The sequence below is a fragment of the Rhea pennata genome, chromosome 17, assembly GCF_028389875.1.
Source record: "Rhea pennata isolate bPtePen1 chromosome 17, bPtePen1.pri, whole genome shotgun sequence".
NCBI lineage: Eukaryota > Metazoa > Chordata > Aves > Rheiformes > Rheidae > Rhea > Rhea pennata.
In genome coordinates this window covers 3,432,794-3,458,698 of record NC_084679.1, presented here as the reverse complement: position 1 = coordinate 3,458,698, position 25,905 = coordinate 3,432,794, and the positions used below count along the sequence as shown (strand labels likewise).

At 42.9% G+C, this 25,905-nt stretch overlaps 1 protein-coding gene across 5 annotated transcripts in view; it reads right to left on the bottom strand.

The window, feature by feature from the left end:
* KDM2B (lysine demethylase 2B) overlaps positions 1-25,905 on the bottom strand; it is a 120,841-nt gene that overhangs the window by 72,100 nt on the left and 22,836 nt on the right. For 4 of the 5 annotated variants that reach the window (XM_062589794.1, XM_062589797.1, XM_062589795.1 and 1 more), the window contains exons 5-8: positions 18,118-18,296; positions 14,838-14,944; positions 5,016-5,109; positions 3,953-4,106 (exon numbers count right to left, since the gene is read on the bottom strand). In XM_062589794.1, coding sequence (XP_062445778.1) covers positions 3,953-4,106; positions 5,016-5,109; positions 14,838-14,944; positions 18,118-18,296 — 534 coding nt within the window. Of the gene's footprint in view, positions 1-3,952; positions 4,107-5,015; positions 5,110-8,347; positions 8,409-14,837; positions 14,945-18,117; positions 18,297-25,905 lie in introns of those variants that run through there. The other variant, XM_062589798.1, reaches the window with a different exon arrangement.

Below are 25,905 nucleotides of genomic sequence, written 5' to 3'. Positions count from 1 at the left end.
AAATGGGATGAATCTTTCATTTTGCATATGTGTAGTTTTGAACTCAGGTTTAGGTAACAGTAAAGTTTAGGAGTACACAAGAGGAACCAAGGTGGTGTTCAGAAGATCAAGATGCGAAGGAAAGTCAACGCATAAAGCACCAGTTGAAAAATAAGTGTAGGGACGGAAGTAAAAGATAGTTCACAGAGCATAAAGATTAGATTGACAGGTAAAGGATAAGAGGCGAGAGAGAAAGGTTCCAACTGTAAAAGTAGAAAAATACTTAAATTTGAAGTAAAAGAGCAAGCACTAAATATATTCAAAAGTTGGATAGCACTTTTGCATTAATTTAGTGAGCAGTATTTCAAATAGGCTGCAGGGGAGCAATCAGTGAAGAAACAAGTGGCTGCAAATAAGCCAGAAACAAGTGGCTACAGCAACCCTGAGCTGTAGAAATCTGAGGGCTCTTGCCCAAACGCTGGCTCAGTATATCCCTAACACAATGATAAGAGAGATCTAAATATTTTCTCCATAACCAACACCACAACAGACTCCAAACATTTCCATTCCATATATCCTTCCTGCAAATCATCATTGGACTTGCGCACTATACAGAAGAAAGCTACAGCACAAATAATACTGGACAAGCTCCAGGTTTGATTGTAACTGGTAAAGTTTTGTTGTTTCTCTGCTAAGACAATAACTGAGCACTGAGATTACACTCTTCCTCTCCTAGATCATCACAGCTTATACTTGGAAAGACAAGAACTTGCTCTACAAGGCTTTTCCTTTCTATTTGGCAAGTGGGTCAGGCAGATACGCAACAGCTGCTGTCCACTCTGTTGGAGCAGGATTTGTTACCTCACCTATATTTCCTCTGTGTTGAACACTCAACCATATGAAAGATTAAATAGGGATTGCGATGACACAGACAGTGCAAATAGCCTAGGGTCACACCACTCTACTAAGGGCTTCCTGCACAAGGACAAGTCGTCTCCAATCCTAGGGAAACAGGAGACAAGAATTCTACAGAAAACATCATCTGCTGACACTGGTAGTTACTACAGCTTCCTCCCACTCTTTAGCATCTTGAATCTGCATCTGGTTATCAACCTAAGCATGGCACAGAACGGTAGATTTCTCAATCAACAGGTAAATGCTATAACCATCTAAACTGATGTAATGGAAAAGGCCAGATTCCTAAATGATTTTATCACTTTAATGCAGACTTTGCCAGAGTTCATCATCCTTGACTCATCAGTAGGAACTGGCAAAGTGGGAGGTGAGAGCCTGTAACAGTGCATCACTTGTATGGAGAAGACCAGATGGGCCATCAGGAGCAAAGCTCAGCACCTAGGCAGGGCCCCAGGCACAGTATCCCTCAGAATCCTAGCTTGCTTCTCCTCATCCCATACTTAGGTCTTGAGGGACTCCTCATATACTGAAGGACACACTTTGGTCTACAACAGCTCACTATGCTGATAATACTTTGTTCAATTTCCCCTTGATACCACAGCTGTGAACCTGCCTGTCAGTACTTCACAGGGTTAGAAGCATGGGTAGAAATTAACTGGTTTAAATTTAATCCTGAAAAGATGAAGGCAGTGTTGCAGAGGAAAATATCCCAAAGCCCTGGTGAGCATTAAAATTACACTTCCTGTAAGAAAAACTCCCATTCTTGTCCAAGCGGTTTGTAGTTACAGAGATTTACTGGATCTACTGCTGATCCTAGATTCTCAGAGAAACCTTCCCTCTCCTGCAAACCTGTGATCTTAATCCCTCATGTGTCCTGTGTACAATCTTTGCTGCCTACACCATCCTTACACTGGGACAGTATAATCGCATTCCTAGGACCACCACCAAAGACAACCTGAAAACAGGAGCACAGCAGGATATTTTACAGAAAAGATCCTTTGCTGAAATTTTCACCTTTCTCAGTCCAAGTGAGCATTACCTAACCGCCATGTACTTTCTGAGACCAAATCTATATTCAGAAGGTATTTTCTCCATGGATGACTAGAGGCTAGTTAATCAGGCTCAACTGAAAAAGTAAGGGAGCCACACCAGTTTCACAGATAAACATTATTGTAACCTGAAAATTACAAACTTATTAAGTACATACAAAACACATTCAAACATTAACTAATACGATACTCTCAGAAACCAGAGCAAAGAGGTTATAAGCAAAGAGATTTTAAGACTTGAACTGTTTTACTAGCCTATGTTTAATTTGCTGACCTGAATCACCTTCTAATTAGGCATTTCCATACTTAAAACTAATTTAGAAATATCATCTTTTCACATAAATAAGAAATTTGCCAGGAAATTTTCTGACAAAATACAGCAGAGCAGAAACTCTGGAATCCATATGAGGCGCTTAAGGAGAAATTATTCATATACGCCTTTCAAATATGGCACAGAGCCCAAAATAGCTGAGGTATTGGCATTTCTGTACATTGGGCTTTCCTAAGAAAACAGAAACTACAGTCAAAAAACACATTTGGAATCACATCACTTCAGGCACCATGTTGCATTTGTGCCCTGTATAAGCTCCCACAACTTGCTGTATTCTGACTGCTGAGCATGACTAAACTAACATACAGAAAGTCTTATTCGTAGGAGGCTGTTCACAAGGGAGTGAAGATAAATAAGAAGATGCACTAACGGGATCTAAGCAAACAGCACAGACACATTCAAATACCCAGTTCAAACAGTAACAGCACATTCTGACCTGCTTCAAGTGAAGACCTAATTCCTTTAATGGATTAACTCCTCCACCCTCACAGCCATTTTGCCTGTCACTTCACAGGCTGATTCTTACCAAATACTTACCAAATGAGAAAATTTGTGGCTTTCAGCTGACACCAGCAACTCTTTCTAGTTTGCAAGAACATTAGCACTGCCGCCTTATGCCTCTGCATTCCCTCTGTCTTCAGGATTAAAGAAAACACAAACCTCAAACCGAAAACCTATCTCCACAGTGTAATTTTAGAAGCTGAAGAAGAACCAACATGTCTTTCTATCAAGTAAAGATGCTACTCAATATTTATTTCCCTGGTAAGATCAACTAGAAAAAAGGCAATGTACTGTATCATTATACACAAACTTATGGTCCCATAATAGAGAGGGCAAAGCCTGGTATTATCTTAAAGGAAGAGTGTTACTGACTGCATGATCCTTAATCCAACTGAGGCCAGAGAAGAAGGGCTGAGGCCACCAACATTCAAAAAAGCAACTATTAGGTTGCTTTGCAAGAAGAGCCTGAATCATGCAACGACAGCCACTGGAGTGGGCAGTAGAGTAAAAATGAAGCGTGGCTGGTCTACTGGAAGATGTCCAGACTCAGCACCACCTCCATCAGCAGAAGTACTGAGGAGTTATTGCAATAAAATAAAGTTGTTCCCCTAACAACAGCCCTGTGGGAGTACAGTCATTCAGCACAAAGCCTGCTCTCTCATGTATAGGAATCTCCACTGAAGTCTATGATGGAATCAAGACCCACCTCTGATTACAGATAGAGGCAAAGAAGTAGGTTATTGAACTGCAGGTGACACCTGCAGAAGAGGTCACTGACTTTGGTCATAGAATATATTTAAAAACAGTTATTATATCACTGAAAAAGAAAAATACACAGGTATTTTTTTGTGAGAAGGCACAAAAACAGTAAAAAAGTCATAGCAATTCTGATGAGAAGTTCTCAACTGACAGTCACAGAGATCCAACTCCTCTCTGTGTTTCTCTGGTACAAAACAAGTGATCACTGCATACACTTTCTCATCAGTACATTTCTCATCACTTTGGATGGGACAATTTCTGGGAAATTAAGCCCTTTCATTCCCTAGCCTGTCTTTTGCCACTGCAAATAAAGAGGCCAACAAGGGGTTTAGAAATGAAGTACTGTTTTACAGACAAGAACTGTTAGTTAGCACAACAATTCCAGTGATTCCAAAAACAGCTAGTTAACAGGAGATACCTGAAGGAATGAAGAATGTATAGCCTTGTTTCAGCTCAATTCTTTGGCACCGTTCCACTCTGTCTCCCAGAAAGATATCACTTTGCTTTCCTGAGAGAACCCATTCTTCATAAAGTTCTAGATTCTGCAGAGTAGGCGGAATCAGCCAGAAGATCTAAAAATAAAACAAAGATTTAACTCTTACCAACAGTAAACAAACAAACAAACAAACAAAAAAGCTGAGAAGTTCCAACAAAGTTATCAAGTGTCAAGGAAACAAACACAGCACCAAGAGTGCTTTCTGCATAAAATACGTGTTTTCCAGGTGCTGTACAGAGAGGTCCACAGCAGTCAGCAGTAGCAATTAGTACATATGCCTGAAGTGGCAAGATAACTGTCAGCTGTCATACCGCTTCCATGAAACATATTATTCAAAAGATGCTTCCATAGTTTATTTTCAGTTTGAAAACAGTGTTAGTGTACTACAACTTCACTAGACGTATAGATGAACAATACTTGTACCACACAGATGTTCAACCTGCTGTATTTATTTCAACGCCTACTATAGCCTATCTACACTATAAATGGGAAAAGAGATCTAAAGCAATAAGGTCCAGAATGTAGCCATATATGCCGTGTATTTTAACATTTCTGTATCATGCAATATTTCAATTCAGGTATGTGTGCATGTGCATACTTAAAGGAACTTCTAATCTCTAACAGGAAACTAAGAAGCTCTAGCTACAGAAGGAGACTTATGAGGGCAGTCTGACCCAACAAGGGTACACACAGCCATGTACTCACTGCAAGACACTACCTACACTATGCAGCAATAACAAGTGTAAAACCACCACCACTACCACCAAATAATACATTAGGTATTTCAAATAAATTATTTGCTTGTTTCATATGGGGAATGGTGTTCTTCTAGTTCAGCAAACTTAATGTACATCAGCGAAGGTAACTGAAATAGACCCATCACTGACCAACAAAAGAAAAATAATAATTAAAAGAACAAAAGCAACCCCTCTTTCCCATACGAGTTGTAGAGGAATAAAAATATCAGACAACAAGGTTCACCTACCTTCCCCCCACGGAAAACGTGATACCACACCGAAGTGCCACCAAAATCAATATGAAAATCAGTGAAGCATCCTTTCACACTCATCAAACAGTACCTGAAAACACAGTGAAAAACAAAAATGAATCAGACTGAAACTGTATTTTTCATGTCTTAATGTGCAGAGGTAACTGCATCAGTGATAGTACTTCCACCAATTAAGTTTTTGCATTTATTGTACTGCTTTTTGCCTCGTGAAGTAACTATAATTAGGTTTCTGCGGAAAATACGTATCTCCAAGTTTGAGTTTGCTATTCGTACCTCTGGAAGGAAAGCTTTCAGAGTCAAGGAATGGAAAAATAGTAAAAGTTACGTCTTCAGAAATATTTCTTATGCCCTTATCCACCCCCGAGGTGATCTGTTTAATGCTATCCTTTACTGCTCGAGAGACATAACCAAAAGTTGTACACAAATCGCTTCAAAAAGCAAAGTTTTGAAAAATCTATTTTGCTTATACGTCTTCCTGAATATTCATTACCTAATTGCCACTAATGTCATTTTTGCAAGCATTGAGGGGACAGAAACCTTATTTGGCAAATTAACTCTTTTTTTGTTCACATTTCTACACATTTCTGCATCAAAATACATAAAGGAACAAACTGGCAGCACTGCAAAGTATCAAATCCACTTTTTTTTTTTTTTTTTTTTTTTTTAAACGTCTTCTTGATTCAGGTTTTCAGAACAGTTTAAAGTCAGCCCTGCTGGGAAGATATACTAGAGCTCTCATCTCGCTGCACGATTCTCAAGCCTCCAGCCACCATCTGTAACTAATGGCCGAATTACAGCCGCCCTTCTCACTACAGGCACCTTTGCAAATGCAGGAAACACACACCACTTAACCCACTAACCTCTTTTCCTTGTTCCGGTCGCCGTTTCATGGCTTTTTTGGGGAAGGGGGGCGGTTATGGAAACAGTACCAGAAAGGGATTTGGGGGGAAAAAAAAAAGAAAGAAAGAAAAAGAAACGAAAAGGGGGGGGGAAAAAGGTTTCATTTAACTGTGTCTTTTTCTCATCACATTCAGGTAGAGAACCTCAGCAGTATGCAGACGGCGTGCAAAAGTCCCTCTAGATGATAGGCTAGAAAGGACCTTACCATGTGTCTGCAGAAGGCTGGCAAATCAGAGCGACTGTAGATACATAAGAGCCTGCTGCCTAGCAACCACCTCCAGTGCTGGAGTTGACAGAATGATACGCAATGCTGTCATGAAGGCAGTCAATCTGCGGGCTTCAGAAAGGTCCCGCGCCTTCACCTCACAATTAAAACCTCTCCTTGTGCAATTATGTGTCTCTCCTCTTGCCCACTCTGGAATTTTTTATCCTTTCGAAGCAGGAAGAGAGCTTTCTCTGCCCCTGGGGTATTTCAGATGCTTCAAAAATCACAGCTAGCCAAGAAGCTGTCTAGACTCTCAATATGCCTCATTTCAAAATATGAGTCCTTCCCTCCCAAATACATTTTTTTTATTTCTTCTTTTATGCTTTCTCTACCAAGACGTTGTTGATTACAAGACAGATAGAAATTCAGAACCATAAAAGAAGCCCAGAAAGGAAGTTTCCTTTCCTCAAGCCAGGATGCAAGAGGTCCCAGATCAAACAATTGCTAATAAAACAAAAAACAACATGGAATGTCTTAGGTTGTAGGCAGTGTTGAGCATTAGCGGTTCATGTTGTTTTAAAGTGAAAAATCAGTTCCTTATGGAATCCATTATTTTCAGTTTCCAAAAGGTCAGATGTGAAATATATCCCATTAACAAAAATTTCCTAAGACAATAACATGAACGGATAATTTTAGGTAGGTATCAAGGTATTCAGAAAGAGCATAAATGGCCTTACATTAGCCAGAATTTTATTTAATTCTTTAATAATATAAACCTTGAAGTTGCTGATTTGTTTCTATTGAGAGAGGAAATACCAGGATTAAACTCCTCGTCAAACCCCAAGCGTTCAACATTTAGTTTTGTGCCTGAGAAAACACCAAGGTGGGGATAACTGCGAACATGCAACTCTTTTTGTTCCGTCTGTTTGCTTCCCTCTGATTTCTTGAAACTCTTCTAAAAACAACCACTTCCATTGCAAGAAAGGTGGTTTTAGTGAACGATCCACATATGGTGGCTAATAAAAACCTACAAAGCATTTGGAAAGAAAGGAAAAAAAAAACAGTTTTTCTTTCCATCCACAAACGAGCCATTCCATATTTAATTGCTGCCATTAATCTAACGGGGCTGCCTTTGTCCAGCACCAGCGGCAAGCGAGAGGCTCGGGAGCCTGCGAAGCGACCCTCCGCCATGCAGCGGTGCCTCGCTGCCGGCCGCGGGCACAACGCCTTTGCATTGACCTCTGCGGCTTCCTCTTCCAACGCGCACCGCAGTCACATGGGCCCGCGCGGCCCCACGCGCGCGCCGCTCCGGCCGCGGCTCGGCTCTACCAGCTGCTCGTCGGGGGAAGGATGCAACTTTTTTAGGCTTTTCTGTAACAAAGCAAAACACCCCCCCACACACACACACACGCGCAAAGCATCCATGTTGAAAGAAACCGAGCGTTTACACGGCTCCGGGCACCTCCGGGGCGCAGCTCTGCCCTGCGCGTGCTGAGCCGCACGGGCAAGGCGGGCTCCGGGGACCGAACCCCGCCGAGGATACGGAGAAGCGATCGTGCCACAGCTGCGCCCTGAAAATACAGGCGGCCGCAAAAGATGCCCCAACTTTATTTTTTTTTCCACGACGGCTACCACATCCAGTCCCGAGGACTTCCCCTCTCCTCCCTGCGTGCCCCCCGCTAGGGTTTTAAAGCCTGCGGCTGCTTGCACCCTGTTGCGGGGGGGAGCTTCCCTTCCCCTCTGCACAGTTTGTTTCATGCTCTCTACCCGCCTGAAACTGCTCCAGTTGATGTACTGCTATTTTGGGGAAGGGTCTGAGGGGTGGAGAGGAAAGGGGGCTCCTCGCCTCCAAAACCCAGGGAAATCTGTTAGCGAAACGTTGAGAAGAAACATGGAGTAACCTGCAAACTCGCAGGGAGGAACGGCGATCCCCCCACGGAGAGAGGGGCAGAGGAGGGGCGGACAAATGAAGACACGAGCAGGGAGAGGACGGGGCGCGCGGCAGCGACGCGGAGCCCCCGCTCCAGGCGCGGGCACACGGCGCCCGGCGCGCGCGGCTCCGGCCCCGCGGGCGGGCAGACAAAGGCGGCGGCGGCGGCGGCGGCGGACGCGCCGGGATGCACGCGGGCGGGCGGGGGGCCGCGGCGGCGCACATGCACGGGAGCTCGGGGAGCCGCGCGAGCACGCGCGCAGGCAGCGTTACCCTGAGCGTTAGCTCCGCGTCTCTCGCAAGAGGCACCGCGCGCCGGGGGGCTCTTATTCCCTCTGGTGTTGCAAGGGCTCCCCTGCCATCGAGCTCAGCCCCTAAACCACTCCCAGACCCCAGCAGAGGCTTCTGTTTTCCGTTCGGGCCAATGAGGAAAGTATAGCTCGCTCTTCCTTCCTCCCGGAGCAGCGCCGGCTGGTTGAAATCCCTCAGCCTGAAACCGAATACCTCCAGCCCATGAGCCAGCTGCAAGTGCCAGGCGGAGGCAGAGGAGCAGCCCCGGCCGGGGCGGCCGCTCGCTCGCTCGGCCGGCCGCCGAGGGAGGCTGCCGCGCTCCCCGGCCACGCGCGGCCTGGCCCGCAGCCCGGCGCCGGGGGCTCGGCCGGCCCTTCTCCGAAGCCTCTGCTCGCTGCACGGGGGAAGGGGAGCGGGAGGAAACCAGCAGGAAGCCACAGCTACCTTGGGGTGACCGCTCGCGCCAACGGCCTGCCCCACACCGAGCAAGGCTCCCACGCAGGGGCCCTGCCACCGAAAGCCACAAACTACGCCCGCGAGACGCAAGAAACCATCGTCACCCAGGAGAGGAGGGGGGGCCGACAGCACTGCCGCGGCCCCCTCTGCCGCCCCGGGCGGCCCCAGCGGGCCTCGGCCTCCCCTCGCGGAACCGGCGCCGCGAGCAGACGGCCTCGCCGCGGGGGCGAAGCCGCCCCGGCCCCTCGGCCTCCTCGCTGCCACCGGCTCTTCCGGCCAAGGCCGAGAGCTGAGAAAACCCGTTTTCTACCGTGCACCTCACTCTGCACCACAAATTTTGTAAAAGCAACCACACGTTATGCTTAGAGATCAAACCGGGACCAACACAAGCAAGTGGCAGCACCTCCCTCGCCCCGCGCCATCCCCTCGCGACGGGGGAGCGCGAGGCTGCTCGCGCGCGCTGCAGGTTCGAAACCCGAGCGCTCCTCAGGGATACGCGCAGGGACCTCGCAGGGACCCAGTTATTTACATTCCAGCCACTGGATTTTGGCACTAACGGCCCACGTGGAGGAACAGCAGAGCTGCACCCAGCTACCATTTCAGGCTGTCTGCAAACCTCGTTGCTACAGCTTACGATCAGCCAACGCGTGAAAGGTTACCTTTGAACTTTAAGAACTAAGAGGCCTCTTCTTTAATTGGAGGCTTAAATTTCTGAGAAGGCGGCAGCAGCCGCAAGGAAATAAACCCATCTGCCAATCTACAGCACAGCAGTGCTGCCTGCCCCACGACCGCGTTGCGCTGGAGCAGCGTTTCAGTATCTGTGAAAATGCAACTCGTTTCTCCTTCTTTGTGACACAGCTTTTTAGCTTTAGGCTCAACACGAACAATTTTAAATGCTAGTGTTTATTTCCAGCTAGATGTGTGATACTGCAAGCTCTCCAAGCTGTATACAAACGAGGATTTGAGACCATTGCATCAACTTGAAGAATTAAATTTTATCTGCTCTGTTATCTAATAAGTTTGAATGAGCACTTTTGCTTATTGGTCTAATTTTCTTCTACTTGCTATATTTATGTAGCGGTTTTGTATCAAAAGCAATTCACAAATCACATACAAACTGCACATGAGTATTATATATGCATAAAACAGTGCCAGGTTGTGTTGTGGGACCTGTGAGCTCCCTCAATTCAAAGGGCAATTTCTGTCTCCAGGGGCACACCCTCAGCTTCTAATTAGACCACAGTACAGCAAAGCATTTTAGCATCTGTTTAAATCCATCCCTATTTAGTAAAGGAATGAACAGAAAAGAATGGATTGCTGAATTATAGCCTAACAGAGGAGAAACAGGGCTGGCTTCTACACAGCCTATGGTAACAGAGCAGCATCCTTTGGTGAACAAATAGATGTTTCTTACAGGATACAGCATCCTTCTTAACTGAAGGACAGCAGTGATACAAGGACCTATCACATCAATGCTTGGATATTTTAAGTAATAGGGAGAACTTTTAAGAGAGAAAGAAGGGTGTCACCGTAACTGTGGCTTTCATTCTCATTTGTTCCATAATGCAAACTTTATCAAGTTGTTAGAAAAGCCTGTTACAGTTTCTGTAGCCATGATGTCTTGGCACAGTTGCTATTTTACTGCCACTGCTTTGTAAATAGTCTTGCAAGGCTAAGAACACAAAACCTAGTAAGCAGTCAGGGAGGAGTCCCATGATTTCAGCAGGGCTATCTGATTTGATAAACACGAAATCAAATTAGTACCTTTTTGGTTTGGTTCAGGTTCAGCTGTATCCACACTGTTTCAGTCCAGTTTGAATTTAAACAGAGAACTCAATGTGAGATGTTTCTGAGCTACATAAAAATGGTTTTGATACATCTTGAAGAAAGGAAGCAGTTCTAAACCTAGTTTAGTTTCCTTTTGCCACACAGTTTCCTACCTTTAGGATTGCAGTACCACAGACATCCGAGGTGGTATAACAAGCTTCTGCCCCTAAAAGCTGATGTTGCAGCTGTGAACCCACACAAGTGGAAATGGTAGGGCTACTAGACAGTGCTGCATCCTCCCTCAAGCCTGCTTACACGCTCTTCAGGCCCTTTGCTGAGCTGATTTTTCTCACTAATCTGATAGAAAGTTATAGGTTTTATTTGTTTTGTGAGGGGAAAGGGAAGAGCAAGTTAAATCAGCTCACAGATGGGTCTGACAACCACTAGAGTTAATGCAAGGTAAATAAAAAAATCTTCCCTGGGGCAGGTAAGAGGGGAGACAAGAGGGCAGGCTTCCTGTTCATGGTAGCAATGAGCTGTTCTTCTCACCCTGTGTACTGTGTACTTGCACCTTCAGTGAGCTGAATAAGGGGTTTGTCCATGAACTCACTGCTAGGAGTTTTTCCACACTCCTGCACTATCCTCTCCCTTCTACTGACAGATGCATTTATGCAGCCATGTGATGGTTTGGAGGGCCTGAAAAGTAAAACATTTTTATTCTTTATTTCTGGGCTGGTTTTCATCCAGACCAGTTCCCCACCCCATTTAATCCGCAGCTGCAATATGGCATGTCCTAACAACAAGGATGGAAAAAGGTGTGCCTGGCACTCTCCTAGCATTGAGGATGGGCAATGTGCGCATGGGACACATTTTCAGGGGCAAGGCCAACTTACATCAGTTTGAAATTTGCCACTCTACAGTCTCAGCTACTCAGGCCCCTAATTTCTCATGTTATCTTCTTGTCTAAAATGAAGAGGTGGTACTTTAAAAGTTTAAAAATTTTTCTACTTAAACTGTCCCCCCACCTAATTCCATTTTCTAGGGCTCCTTTTAGGTAAGTAGTATTTACTTACAGACAAAAAATAACCTCATCACCTAATTTTTTTTTAAGTTAATGGTGCAAGTCCAAGTGGAAGCCAGGGCGGTCTCCAGTGCATCTAGTGCTCCTAGTAACCGAACCAGCACAGCAGATGGAGCGTTCTCTAACTTCATTCCCAGCACGGAACTTGACGTACAGTAGCCAAGACAGACATTTGTGTCTGGTAATACCATCTGTGTCTGCAAAACCACAACGCTTTCACTGGAGTGCTTTTTGTTTGTAGGGAACACATTAATGGTGGGTATCACATACTGCAAACTCTTAGTATTACGAGAATGCTAAGAACAAGGGAAAAAAAAGAAATGAAACAATCCCATTTCCAAGTAACAACAATCCATGATAAAGAATATGAGCATTGGTTTTGCATGAAAGAATAGGCATCATGAAACAAGTGACAGCACTGACATTTAGCTCCACTACTGAACACGATCTCTTTAATAAGGGCTTATGCCCTCTGGGTACTCTCTGCAATAGTCAAGACTAGCATTTGTACAGGAAAGGGTCAATCTGAATTTCCAAAGATAGAGAAAGGTAATCTCTCAAGAAGTTCATATTTAAACTGGACAAGTTTATGGAAGAGAAATGTCTTGAGAATTACTAAGCACACAGAAACCACTTCCATCTCAAGAAGTCGCTGCCCAAACGACATACAGTTGAAGTTTGGAAGACTATTAAGGAGCAATATCATTTTAAGCTCACCCTGTTCTTATGCTCCACCCAGAGCATTTATGGCGGCAGGCAATAGCAGACAGGTTACTGAGCACCATGGATCTTCGTCCTGATCCAGTACAATTACTCTCATGCTCTTAAACTATCAGTATCTGTTTTGAATCGAGTATTTGCTACTTCTTCAGACTGATGAGGGTTCTGTACCTCCAATGCTGCAAATCACCCTCCTCTGGTCTTTATGCTACTCCAGCCATTACTAGCATTACCCTTACACATTCTCACTCTGGCCATATCACACTTGCTTTTAATCCTCATGCACGATAATTCTTCCTTTCTCCCACATCGAACCAAAGTTCTGTTTTCACATTTGAAGCACTTACAGTCTTTCATTATTTTCACTCTATCTGTTGCATCTAGTAGTTTATCTAGCTGTCAACCTTCACCCTCATTCTGCCAGTGACACCAACCTCAACAGCTATGTGTCTGCTTCTTCATCAGGCATCTCCTTCCTTTCTCCCAGGCCATCCCCCACACATGGGAAAAGCTTCATGTCAAAATCTGTTGAATTGCTACTTCTTTTAATCCCTCTTTGAAACCTACCATCTGGCATTTTATGAAGCAAGTAGTGAACTGCAATAATATACTCTGCTTTTTCTGCTAAATTCAGTTAGTCATGTTGTTACCTTTTTCTTCTAAACCATCGTGTTTTGTTTACTTGCTGCATTTTTTTCAGCCCCTGGAGCACACCTGCTCTAGGAAAGGGACCATCTTCTTGACTTCTTACCTTGTATAATCCATGAATCCCGAATCTCTGAATCATGATTCTGTTTCATAGCTTTAGCATATTGTAAATAAAGTATGTTATTTAGTAGACTAAGCAACTGGGAAACAAGTTGCCTGGCTTCTATTTTCTGCTCTGTCACTGGCTGATTGTGTGACCTTAGGCAAGTCACTTAGAACGTTTCCAAATCCATGTGTGAAAACCAGCACTCCTATCCATATCTAGCTATGCTAACAAGCAGCTTACTTTTTCGGAAGGATGGAGTATCTTTAGCTTCCACTGAAATCAATGGAACTGAGCTCATCACAGAACGGGGCTTCCCCATGATGCATGCCACAGAGCCTCCCATGTTATGGGCACCAGTACCTTCCAAAATGTTTATTTTTACAGAATGAGGGAGTAAATGCTGCATATCACTTTCTGACTGCACATTCCTCTTGTATATGTTAGTACCAATCTATTTTAGACATTATAGTTTGGAAACAGTTCTGAGTGATTTGCAAAACGCTAGAGGTCGGCTCAACAGCAGAGCTTGGAATGCCGCCAGGATTAGGTTTGGCCAATAGAAAATGCCTCCAAAACACAAACAGCAGTTAAATCAACTAAGGACTCCAGTATTACACAGCATTCAACTGTCATACAGGTCAACAGCTCTTATATCTCTAACAGTTCCTGTTCCAGTTGTACCAATTCCTATGAAAAGTAAAATGCATATTTTCAGCCCCCCAAAATAGCTTTTCCACCCCAATCGTCATATGAAAACAGCTACAAGTAAGCATCCAAACATAAGTAAAAGTGAGGTTATACTCATCCACAGACTAGATCCAAGATAGGCAGAAGCAGGAAAAACTGTCCCTCTGTCTCAAATTTGCTGTAACTGGGTCCTCTAAAACAAGCCCAGTCCATATAGTCAGTTCAATCTTTGATCTTGCTGCCAAATAAGTCAACAGGAAAATAAACTGGCATGAAGGCCAGCAACGTGAGCTTTCAGTGGAGACATACATCTATTAAAAACGGATTTAAGTGTTAATTTCGCTAAATGCCCCTCAGCTGACAACTTTTCAGACATTAACAGTTTGAACCCAGGAAGGATTTGAATCCAGCCCACAGAAGACAGACTTTGATTATTTTGAATGATATATCTGTATTCTGTGAAGTTATTTGGGCAGTACTTTCAGAGGATCTGCTGCTCAAGGTCAGAGGTAGTCTGCCATTTTCAGAAGAAAGAGTAAATGCTCAAAACTGAAAAATTGAAAAGTACTTTTCAAAGGGATTTGATTAAAGACTGTTTGTATTCAGTGCATCTCAAACCTTATTTAAAATTTATTTTAAATATTTTAATCAATTTAAATTTGATTATTTCTCAATAAAAAATAGAATAAAATGTGTTGAGAACCTTTAAAAATGAATTTTTAGAATAAAAAAGTAGAAAGTTCCTCTCTTGAAAACACCAACCACAGGCCTTAAAAACATGAAGGATCCATTATAAAGTTCTCAAAGATAAAACTGATTTCTTTAAAATCTGGAGTAGTTTACTGGTATTACATAGCTTAAGCAGGTCACTCACACTGACCCCCCCCCCTTCCTACTCACGAAAAAATAAATAAATCAATATTTCCTCTCCTACTAGCTTTTGAGCTCAAAAGGAATTAAGTAAGCAGGTCGAGAGTAGAGCTTTTTAAAGACTTAAACAAACTTACTTTTTCACTTTGGGGTATTTCATCTCTGAAATAGCATTGGTCGCATCCGTCTGTCTTGCTTTCAAGTGCTGTGGCCACATATTATCTACCCAGTCGACTAAGTCCACCTGAAATCCCCATCAAAATCAACTGTTAGTCACTAAATACATGACAGGATACACTCCTGTTGGACAGAACTGTAACAACGACGGCAACAGCAGCAGACGGACAGCAGGCCCACACTCACAAGCCACGAGAATCTCACTGTTCCGGAGCGAGTCCTGTGGACCTGGCTCTTCAAAGTGCAGCAGGTTCCTCACCGCAACTCAGGCCTTTGCAACCCCGAGAGCAAAAAGAGCTTTGCAGCTGATTTAACTGGGTGCAAATTCTGACCTACAGCCACCTGTGAGCACTTGCACCATCACCTGTTAGTCTGCACTCAAATGCATTTTTGTAGCTAACATCCTAGAAACTGAATTAATGAACACTGAAACACAAACACAACAGAGATTATAATATTCCAATACTTTACATTTCAAGGAACATTAACTACTTTTCTGGCCAAATTTTGAGTTGAATAATTACATTACTGCCTACTAAACATTTCCTTCATAGTTCTGCTTGGTTATAAAATTCACTGAAGTCCTTGTCTGAAAGCCAAACTTTTAAAAAGTCTGAGCAGGAGCAAACAGTGGAAGCTGACCACTGAGAATGATACCTCCAACAAGGCAAAAAGGAGAAAAACTAAAGACTGTTCAGAGATGTTGTGACACAGACGTACCACACCGATGTTTGACAGAGATGTGCATATTGGGTCCTGAAGTGTGGACTACCATCTCTGTCCCTTAAAATGCAGCAAGGAGAAGCCTGTGACTCCTCTTCTTTGGTCTCTGTTAGGAAGGAGCCTCTGCTAGATATCCATAACAGTCCCTCCTGGTTATACAATACGTACCAAATTTCAAAACAGGGAGAACACCAGTGAACTAGAGAAGTCCAGCGAGGGAGGCTGTAGTGCTGCATTTGGCCACAGTATGGCTGCACATCCTGAGGCAGCTGAGAACAGTGAAACGAATGAACCTCCATTTATGGGTCAATAAGGACCTCAAGACTTACCCTAGGCACTGTCTGCAGCAAGAACTGAGAAGGCCTCTCCAGTCATGGGTAGCACTTCTGTCAGCCTCACAACTACTAAATCTTTTGAAAAGGCCACCTGAGGACATTATTTGTATGAGCCTGCCCAATGGTTTGTATCCCGGAGGATCTTCCTAATACTGCCATCAGCATGTGAAATTCTTGCAGATTGGCCCCTCTCTGTTTCTCTGTCTGCACCAAGCACCGTTGCTAACTCACAGCCCTTTGAAAAGCCAGTAGAAATAGTACCGATTCCATGAACCAGTATTCCATGAATTGCATCACGACTGCCTGAGCTGGCTTGGGATGTACAGCCACACTGGCCAAATGCAGCACACACTATTTGTGTACACAGTATACGAACACAAAATTGATGGTTACTGACCAGATTCGGACATAATTCCCACATCCTGATATTACAGCCCACATCCTTTACACAATAAGGAACATGAATCAAGTATTTCTGCTTTATGTGGGCTGAAAGAGCTCTGCAGCCCCGAGGGGGCTTTCTTCTACAAATATAGTGCCAGTATCTGACTTTACACACTGGATTTCCTCTCAACTCCCTGCCTTTCTTCCATCCTTCATTTCAGTACCTAATAGGGTTGCAAATGTCTCTTTCAGTAAGCTCTAAATATTGCTGTTTTTACAAAACGCTGTGCACCCTGGCTGTATTAAATAGATAAGAAGTATTCATTTATGTGTAGTAGCAGATACCTAATAGCTAGAGCTATTTTCTAGTGCTTAGTGCCCAGGAAATTTGTGCAGATGTTTTAAAAGCTTGCTGAGCATGTTGTGCTTGGGAAATCCAGGATCAACTGATCACCAGAAACTCCCCAAGGCACTTCCCAAATGCCAGTTAGTGTCTGAATGACAGCAAAAACCTGCAAAAACTTCTAAAAATGTGCTTCACGTTCCATTTGTGATATGTGCACAACAGAACACAAAGCCCATTTAAGAATTACTTCTACACATCAGTGACTAGAGCTCCAACCTATTTTATGACCTGTTCAGATGCAAGTGTGGTGTTTATATTGTCTGTGTAGGCCAGAGATGTCCCAAATGAAAGAACTGTTGGTAAAATCAGAATAGCATTTAAAAATGAAAAGGGGTAAGTATTTGAAAACTCAGTCTCAGAGAGCTATAAAGTTTCACGTCCAGCAGAGACGTGAGCATCCAGTGCCAGGAGCGGATTCACAGGGAACAAGCCGCAGGCGCATCCTGCGTTGAGAAGTCCCTTTGTTCTCCGATCGACCAGGATGGATGCCCAGGCTCTCTGCAGAGTGCCCGGAGGAGCAAAGGCCTCCTTTCAAAAACGCCAAGGCCGATTGATTCACTGTCTCACTGGTACTACTGAGCTGATGCTCTGATCCCCACCCACAGTAGGCTACATTTTAGTGATGAATGAGATGATCTTTATTAACAGTGTCATGGTTTCATCCGCTTTGACTCCACTGGGTACCAAAATCACAAGAGGCCTGCACCCTTCAAAAATGCATACAAATCTACCCACTTTCCCTGACTCTACTGCAGTAATTATGTTGATTTAATTATGTGTAAATTTCTATATTTAACACACGCTTTCAATTTATTTGATTCATAAGCCCTTAAACATTTTTCAGTGGTTAGGAGGACTGATATATAAGAAATTTAAGCTTTGTCATAATAGCTTTAAGTTTCCTCCTCCCACCTATAGACACTTTAGAGATAATACATAACCTCCCTCCTCACCAAGGCACAGATTGAGACTGCTTTTCTAATGTATTATTAGCTAATCTTTTTTCTTTATATTTTCCATAAAACATAGCTCTATTGTTATTTTGCATTAGGTTGTATTCACACATTAACACTTATAAAACCATCAAAAGGCAACAGACAGATTTTTAATTTTGGATGCATTTTCCCTGGAACTGAGTATCTGTGCAAATTGCATGATAAAGAGCTCATCAGATACCTAATTCCTGTAAGTTAAGTTCCACTATCAAAGAGACCAGCTTTCTGCGTAGATAAAAATGAGATCCCAGCACTAAATGGATAGGAGTTACAGCCACTTCACACCACTTCATTTGTTTAAAGTGCGCATCTTGCAATTCCATGTTTATTTCTGATAAAGCTACAGGTAATTGGGAAGAAGCTAATTACGAACACCATCACTACAGGGATCTCTTACCACATTGGGACGCTTAACAATGTTCTCCAGCTTCGTGTGACTGAACTCCAGGCTGATGACATTGTAGAGCTTCTCACGCTGGGCCTCTGGTGTTTCATAGTATCTCACAAACTGAGACATGCTCATTTCCACACCTTTTTGTGTATTCACATCCATCACATCCACTATACGGCGGCTGCCTGCAAACACACAGAACCACTCTTAAAAACATTTGCCTCTGCTTTATTTTAAGTGTATATATTCTTGACCACCACAGTGAACTGGTATTAGAAGATGAGGGACTAATACCGGTCCCTCTCCAGAGCTCCTCTTAAGCAGCTCAAAGAGTGAGCAGGCAAGTAACTTGGAACTGGACTTCATGCTCCAGTACGATATTGAGTAAGTCACCTGGTGTCTCTTTGCTTCAGAGGGATGGAGACAGTATTTCTTTCCTTTACATGGATGTTATGAGCAGAAGTGCCTTAAAATCAACAAGGAACAGATATAAAATGGTAGCAGGGGGCATGCAAGACAAAAAGCTCTCCAAACCATACCCTGCAATTTTCTAAACATCCATATGCCTCTCAAGATGCTGTTAATCACGTACAAAAATTATCCATAAAGAGCAAAGTGCCTTGCATAGCCGGATGCTATAAGCTGCTGAACACCTTATATGGATTGCTGAGTATTCTCAGTTCCAAAAGTCATTATCAAAGATGAGAGCATTAAATGCCTTGTAAGAGTTAACCCCCACTCTGGATCTCTACACACAAACTACAGGACACACTTTCAGCTTTTCGAGTGGCAGACATACAAGTCTCATTAGCACCAGAATGTAGAACAGCAGTTTTAGTCGAGCCTTCAGCTTTACACGGACTAATCCACAATCTTCTCCTTGGCCAACTGGAAGGTTTCACCTCTCTCAGCAATTTCATCATTCTAATTAGCAGTTCATTTGTGTGCAAGCGAAAGGGAGCCCATGAGACACATGCCTCATTTCCAGGAGAGAAGGATTCCAGCAAACAAACTCGCAACAATTCCAAAAAAGTCTCTCCAAAACGATTTTCATCGCTGAAGAAATAACTCTAAATAAATTGCATTAAAACAAAATGGAAGGCCAATATATGCCATCAGAGGGAATTATTAATAATTACAGCACCTGGCCTATTGTGTGCTTGGGAGCAGTATTTCAGCAAGAATGATAGTTTGGATTGCATCACTCCATTAAAAACATCCTTAGCCACCGATAGCAATGACAGTGACAGATGTGGTAACAATTCTGGAAAGGAACTCAAGACCATAAAGCTTTGTAATCAAAAAGAAAAATTTACACTGTGTAAATCTGGAATAGTCCCAGTGGCCCTTCAGTCAAACTCTTCACTACAATGCCAACAAACAGGATTTGATTCCTTAGTCTGCATTCAAGATTGTACATAGTGTTGCCACCTTGAGGCAACATGAGGAGAAAGTTTAGTTATGTGTTCTTAAATGAGATGGTTGCATGCTTGAAATAGTAGACATAAATAAAACCAAAACTAGATTTTAACTGTTAACTTCCCCACCCTATGGCAAAAAGCCTTTTTTCCCCCAACTAAATATATTAGCAATATATGTGAGTGAAATTCTGTTAAACAGCCCCTGAATAAAAGCCAACCCAATTTCTAGATTCCATTGCCTCAAGATTAAAGCAGTTACTACAGACCAGAGAGGTGAATACACAAATACTGGAAAATTACATTTGAAGGATTGTGTGGCCGAGACTGAGATCTGCCATATTATTGTATAGGTTTCATCTCAGCTGTGCTGAAAGCGACCTTGTACAACCTCTCAATTATTTTTTTCTGAAAGAAAAATCATCAGTTGCCTGGTGAATTAAAAATATGAGGCCCAGTTAAAGAACAAGTTTGTTAAAGGTACATGATTCTCAATTATGAGCAGAAGAGCCAAGATCAAATCGATAGTCTCTTGACTTCCAAATTAAAGGGTAATTTTGGAGGATGTTTTTCCCTTAAACCACAGTACTATCAAAGAAGCCCATACATAATGATTCCTGGAGTACTGTTCTCAAAAGCTGAGAGACAATTACAGGTTAGCAGCCTCATGCTCACTGCCCATTTCCTAGCTGGCTTACTGCCAACTTTTTTCTCTTCTTTCCTGGAAAGATTCAGTTCTTGTTTCTAGCCCCAAGGAGACAGTTAGGGGAGGCAGGTAAAGAAGTCGGGGAAGAAGCACACTGAGGTTCCAAAAGATGTGGCAGGCTGAGAACCTCCATTCAGCCTGGATTTCCGACAGTCTCCTCCATGCACTTCACTTGATCTGCCTCTTCTGTTAACCAATTCCCGATCACATTGCCATGAACTGCCCGGTCCTCTAAGGAGAGATGCCAGTAAATGCAGCACAACGCAGTCACAGAGGCCCAGCAGCATCTCAGGGACCCCGGTGGCCTCCTGTCCTCATACAGCCCATGCTCTTCACACTTCAGCACCTTACTCGCTGTACGTACATAATGGTTACCTGCATCCCTTGCTTGAAAAAGAGCGTATCTTTGCGCTGACATGCAAAACTCAAGTTGCTCATACATCACCTCAACCTTGGCTTTCAGAGAATCTTTCCCTGCATAACTCCTGCCTGGAGTCTGGATGGTGAGGTTTTCTTCTCTCACAGTATATGTGAATCTGACTCAGAGACAAAGCCAGTGATGCTAAGGTTCACTAGAGGGGCTTCTACTGCCTAAAGAAGGAATCACTGTCTTCCTCTAATGCAGCTTACTCATCAAGCAGAAGGTGAATCCTCAAAGCATCAGAAAGGCAGTAACTGAGAAACAAGCCAGTCACCATCTTTGACAAGAGGAGCAACAAAAAGTAAGGAGGAGAGAGGAGAATTAGTTGCAGAAATATCATAAGTTGCAGAAGATAAAAACAAACAGAAAGAGCTGCTCTTGAACTGTTTCTCTTGGAACCTTAAAAAGAAAAAAAATCTAATTTGGTTGCTCTGGCCTACACATTAATGAAATACACATTAAAATTGGGGGGGGGGAATAGCATATATAATATCTATTCCCCCTTTTAGAGGTCTAATGAACAAGATGTTGTACAGCTTTTAATAGATTAATCTTACACCTCTTGCAAAAATATCTTCTTGAGAGCAACAGGTAGGCAAACCTCCTGTAGTCAGGATGAGAACTCCACTTCAGCACACAAATGCAAGTTACATTGCACCAGCAAATGCTTTCACAAAGCAAAGTTTCACTAAGGTCACACCAGATAAAGACTTCAGTTTAACACAGGTTATGAGGAATGACATACTCCAGCTCCTAAGTCACCTAGCAAAACTCTTGGCTGTTCTTCCCTGCAGAATTTGCACCTATGCTTTGCTTCACCTATAGAATACTGTAACCTTTTGCCAGAGGGAAACTACAAATAGGAAATTCTGGGATCTAACAATTTCTCCTGGGATCTAAGAGTTACCACTTCCCATTTCCAAAAAGGTGAAGGACTGCCTTCCCCCACCTTGATCTGGAATGGCTTCACACTTGCATTATCCAGACTACCAGACTGCAGTCTTCAAAACTGTCTGTCCTTTCTGCTGGTGTGGATTTAGCACTGATATTAGCAAGAGCAGAAACAAGAGGCGGTCCATTAGTGAAGCAAACATGAAATATGCAGTAGCATACAACACATGCACAAAGACTGCAATCAGAAGTGAAAATTATAATAAATTGTTGTGTCTTCTCCAGTGTACCACTGACAAGAAAAGGTGAAACGGTCACCCAAGCGAAGACAAAACGTCCTTTCTGTAATAATGATTATAAAGCTTGTTTGTTAAGAGGATGAGACTACCTTGGGAAATTATTTTAACCCTTTGATATAGAACTGAGAACTGTGCCTGAAGAACGATATGGTATCTCCAGCTAGAAACCAACCTCAAATACAGAGAGGTTAGGTCAGAAGAGGCCTGCTGGACACTTCTAATCTTTATGTTTCCTTCTGCAAAAAAATATATTTGGTTTGTAAAGCAGGATTTCTGGCAGAGCCCTAGGAAATCTGCTAGCTTCACTAGTGGGTTAATTGTACCTAAAGACTGAGGTTTTCACTTACATCCCAGTTAATCCCGCCGGAGATCCCCCCTGGCCCCGAGCTGGAAAGCATGTATTCTTCTGCAACCCTCAGGAGACTATTATGATATCCCATACTAACAGGAGGGATGTGAATCAGAGCAGAAAGTCCTTGCTCAAATGAAGCTCTTAATGACATTCCCTGCATTTCAGACCTAGCTAAGTACAAGTTAAAAGAAACACATACCATCGCTCCCAGATCCAGCAGAGGGCATTGAAGAACAAAGGGAAACAAGAGTTCAGCTTGGACGCTTCCCCCATCTCTCCTGCGTGTCTTTAACAGCTAACTTTCTCACTCAGTGTTTTCCCCAAATGGAAAACACAGTCTAGCCCACCACAAAACTAATATTCCCAAGTCATCAATCTCTTGCTTTGCAGTCCTCTGCCTTTTCTCTTTACACCTCCTCAGCCAGGTACCTGCCCTGGCCCTGCAAATCCTTCCCAGCTCCCCAGGCCACAGCATGCTGCCTGCAGAACAAGAGCCTATTCAGTGGGGATAAATTATTTCCTTCTTATGGAGATGTAATGCTCTTGAGTACCTGACAGGTACCTTCTCCCACCTTCCCCTCTCTGGTGCCTGCAGTTTTATCATTTGTTATAAAACTGCCAAATTGCAATAACCCATGTTATTAGTTTTTTTCACGCAACAAAAGGTAAGGTGCTTAGAGCATGTCTACAGGAAGAGCTTAAGCCAGCAAAAAGTCTTATGTAGCCTTAACATTACAAGACTAGACTAAATAAATAGGCTTAAAGCAAAAAAATGTGCTTTAATGACATCCTATAGAGTCAATTAATATGTTTACAATTATCCAAAACATAAACTGTAATTTTCAATGATTCTTTGAGCTAAACTTCAGTGAGTAAAAACCACATGAAGGAAAATGTTTCAATACATAGAGAAACCTTTTACTTACTGTTTTATACAATAGCCAAACATACTAACCTATAGTATAACCATATTACAGATGGTTGAAAACAAACAGCCAGCCTACAAAGAACTTCAGAAAGGAAAATAATACAAGGTCTAAGGAAAGTGGAAAAGGACATAACTTCATTGAACTTATGTTTTATTTAACTATCAAAATATTTTAAGAGCACTGCTCTTTCCCTAAAATGTCTCAAAATAAAACATTTAATAGTAATAGATACGATATAAAATACTATTAAAATTAAATAATTAATGGCAATTTTTACACTATCAGGAGAAAATAAATTTTGCACATTAATAAACCTACCAAAATTAAACGATTTTGTTTAAAGTGATATCTTAATCGGGCAAGAGCAGAGACTGAAGTTCTTTATTTTCCTAAAAGCAAGCACAAAGGAGCATTGATCGGATCAGGGCAATCTCTTCTCCTTTTCTTTTTAGGAAAGCTGGCTCTGATGAGGAACCACACCCAAACACTGAAGGGGCAATTCAGCTTGTATGGCCTTATTTACATTGTAAATTCCAAGCTATACTTACTGTGATATGCCTCACCAGTAATATCAATGGTAGGAACAAGAGTCGAGTTATGCCCCAGGCATTTGGCACTGGGTAACCAGGGGATGAGCCAGGGAGAAGTGTGGGAGGCAGCTGAGATGATCCAACAGCTCCCTGCTGTCTCACTTCTCCTTGTCACCCCCGCTCCTGGCCGGGCAGCCTGCCCTTCTCTTGCTTTGACCCCCGCACTCCTCCGACCTTGGGGCAAGCAAATGCAGCTCACTAAAACGGCAGGAAAATATTTGACTTTTCCTGGTGGGTGACCTGGAGGACAGGTTAGTTTTCTGTTGATGGAGCAGACTGAATGAGCTCACTGAGGGGTCAGACCAGCACCAAGGGGAAGGACCTCTGGATCCAGAGCCAGCACGGCATAAGCTGGAGTGGAAGAGCCAGGAGCTGCGAAGAAAGGGCCTCTGTCAGACTGGCCTTTCTGTGTCATGAAATCTCATCATCAGACCATAATGAGACAGATTATGGCCTTGGTTTCCTGATAGTTGACCATTAGAAAATGGAGTAAGACCTTCAACAACCTACCCCTCATGCAGCAGAATTATTCTGTAATGTGGGAGTTGTATCTGAAATATTGCAGCTCTGCTTTTGTCTGGACTGGTATTTAAAGCTGCATTGGCAAAGGGCTGGCAACCACAACATACATCTAGTATCCAAGCTCTAATGAGGACATTTCAGCATGTATATAGCTCTGATTACCTTCCAGAACACGCAAATATTAATATATTTTTAGGGAAAGACATAACCACACTTTAAGATCATTTTGGACTAAGGTAAATTATCACACTAAAGCCTAACAACTCTCATGCAATATTTATGATTTTGGGTGCTATTACTCTGGAGTAAGACAGCTCTTTTCCAGTTTGGATGAGCTAAATCAGAGGGTGCTTATTCCAGAACTGTGACTATGAGGAATTATTCTAAAATAGCTAGTTGGTTAATTTGCTCATGTGGACAATTCATTTCCAAATCCACTTGTAGACAGAGGCTTTGAGATGACAGTGACTACATCAACGTATCAGTTCAATTCCACTTTCATGTTTGGACACGATGGGAGTACATTATTTTGAGACATTTAATACTTGTTAAAACATTAATTCAAAGGGGATTTATTAGTGTTTATATCCGGACGCAAACATGACTGTTTTTAGCAAGACTGCCCCAGTTTAAGAAAGATTCTTTAAAGAGTTTTGCTGTGTTAAGCAAAGGACAAATCTGAAGAGAGATCAAACAGGAAGCTCAGCTCTAAAAATAGAAATGGCTCTATTTCCAAGATGGCAGGTCAGCGGACATGCTAAACATAGGCAAGTGAGTGTTGTAACATTTCATTTTTATTTCTAAGGGGAGGGAGTATAAAGAGGGAGTATCAAATCCTACATACATTTTATTTATTTCACTGCATAGAAAGCCTAATCCTGCACCAAGACTCACTCACTAAGCACTCTTCTGAAGCACAGCCTCCCATTAGACACTCACAGCATAGGTAGGAAGGTACAGTTCCATCACGTTTTAGCCTAGCACCAGTTGGTGCTGAGAGCTAAACCAGCAGGAAGGGGAAAAGAAGAAGAAGAAAAAAATCTCCTCCTCTTTGCAAGGGAGGAAGGTAGGGTTAGTTTCCTGCCAATTCAACTTTCTGAACCACCTCACCGCAAGATCAGAGCAAAGCCTGTGCCAGCATACAGGAAAGGGAGAGGAGAGCAAAGTCAGAAGGGAGAGAATGAGCAGGACACCAACTTAGACTGGGTGGCAAAAATCCAACAGGTTGTTAGAGGCAGCAGCCAAGGGTAGCATAGAGAATAGAGACACAATACGAGGACACGAAATAGGTGGCAATTGCAAAAACTAAATGCCAGTTTAGATTACAAAAAAGATGGTCTGGCAACCAGAGCACAATACTGGAATTCAGAGGACAAGTTTCTATTTTCAGTCTATCAGCGCCACTGGATAAGTTTTAACCTCTGTATGCCCCAGGCTCTGGTTTCATGATGCAAACTGTTCACCAGTAATCAAGAAACTGATGAAGCTTAAATAATTTTTTTTAAGCTGGGTCAGCTCCCTGCCGGCTTCACAGCACAGTTCCATGAAAACTGGGGTAGGAGAGGACACGACAGCACCAGAGCTGGCAGCTGCTGAGGGAAGACCATATGGCAACACCAAACCAGAGCCTCAGCGTCCCCTCCAAATATTACAAACTGGAGCATTT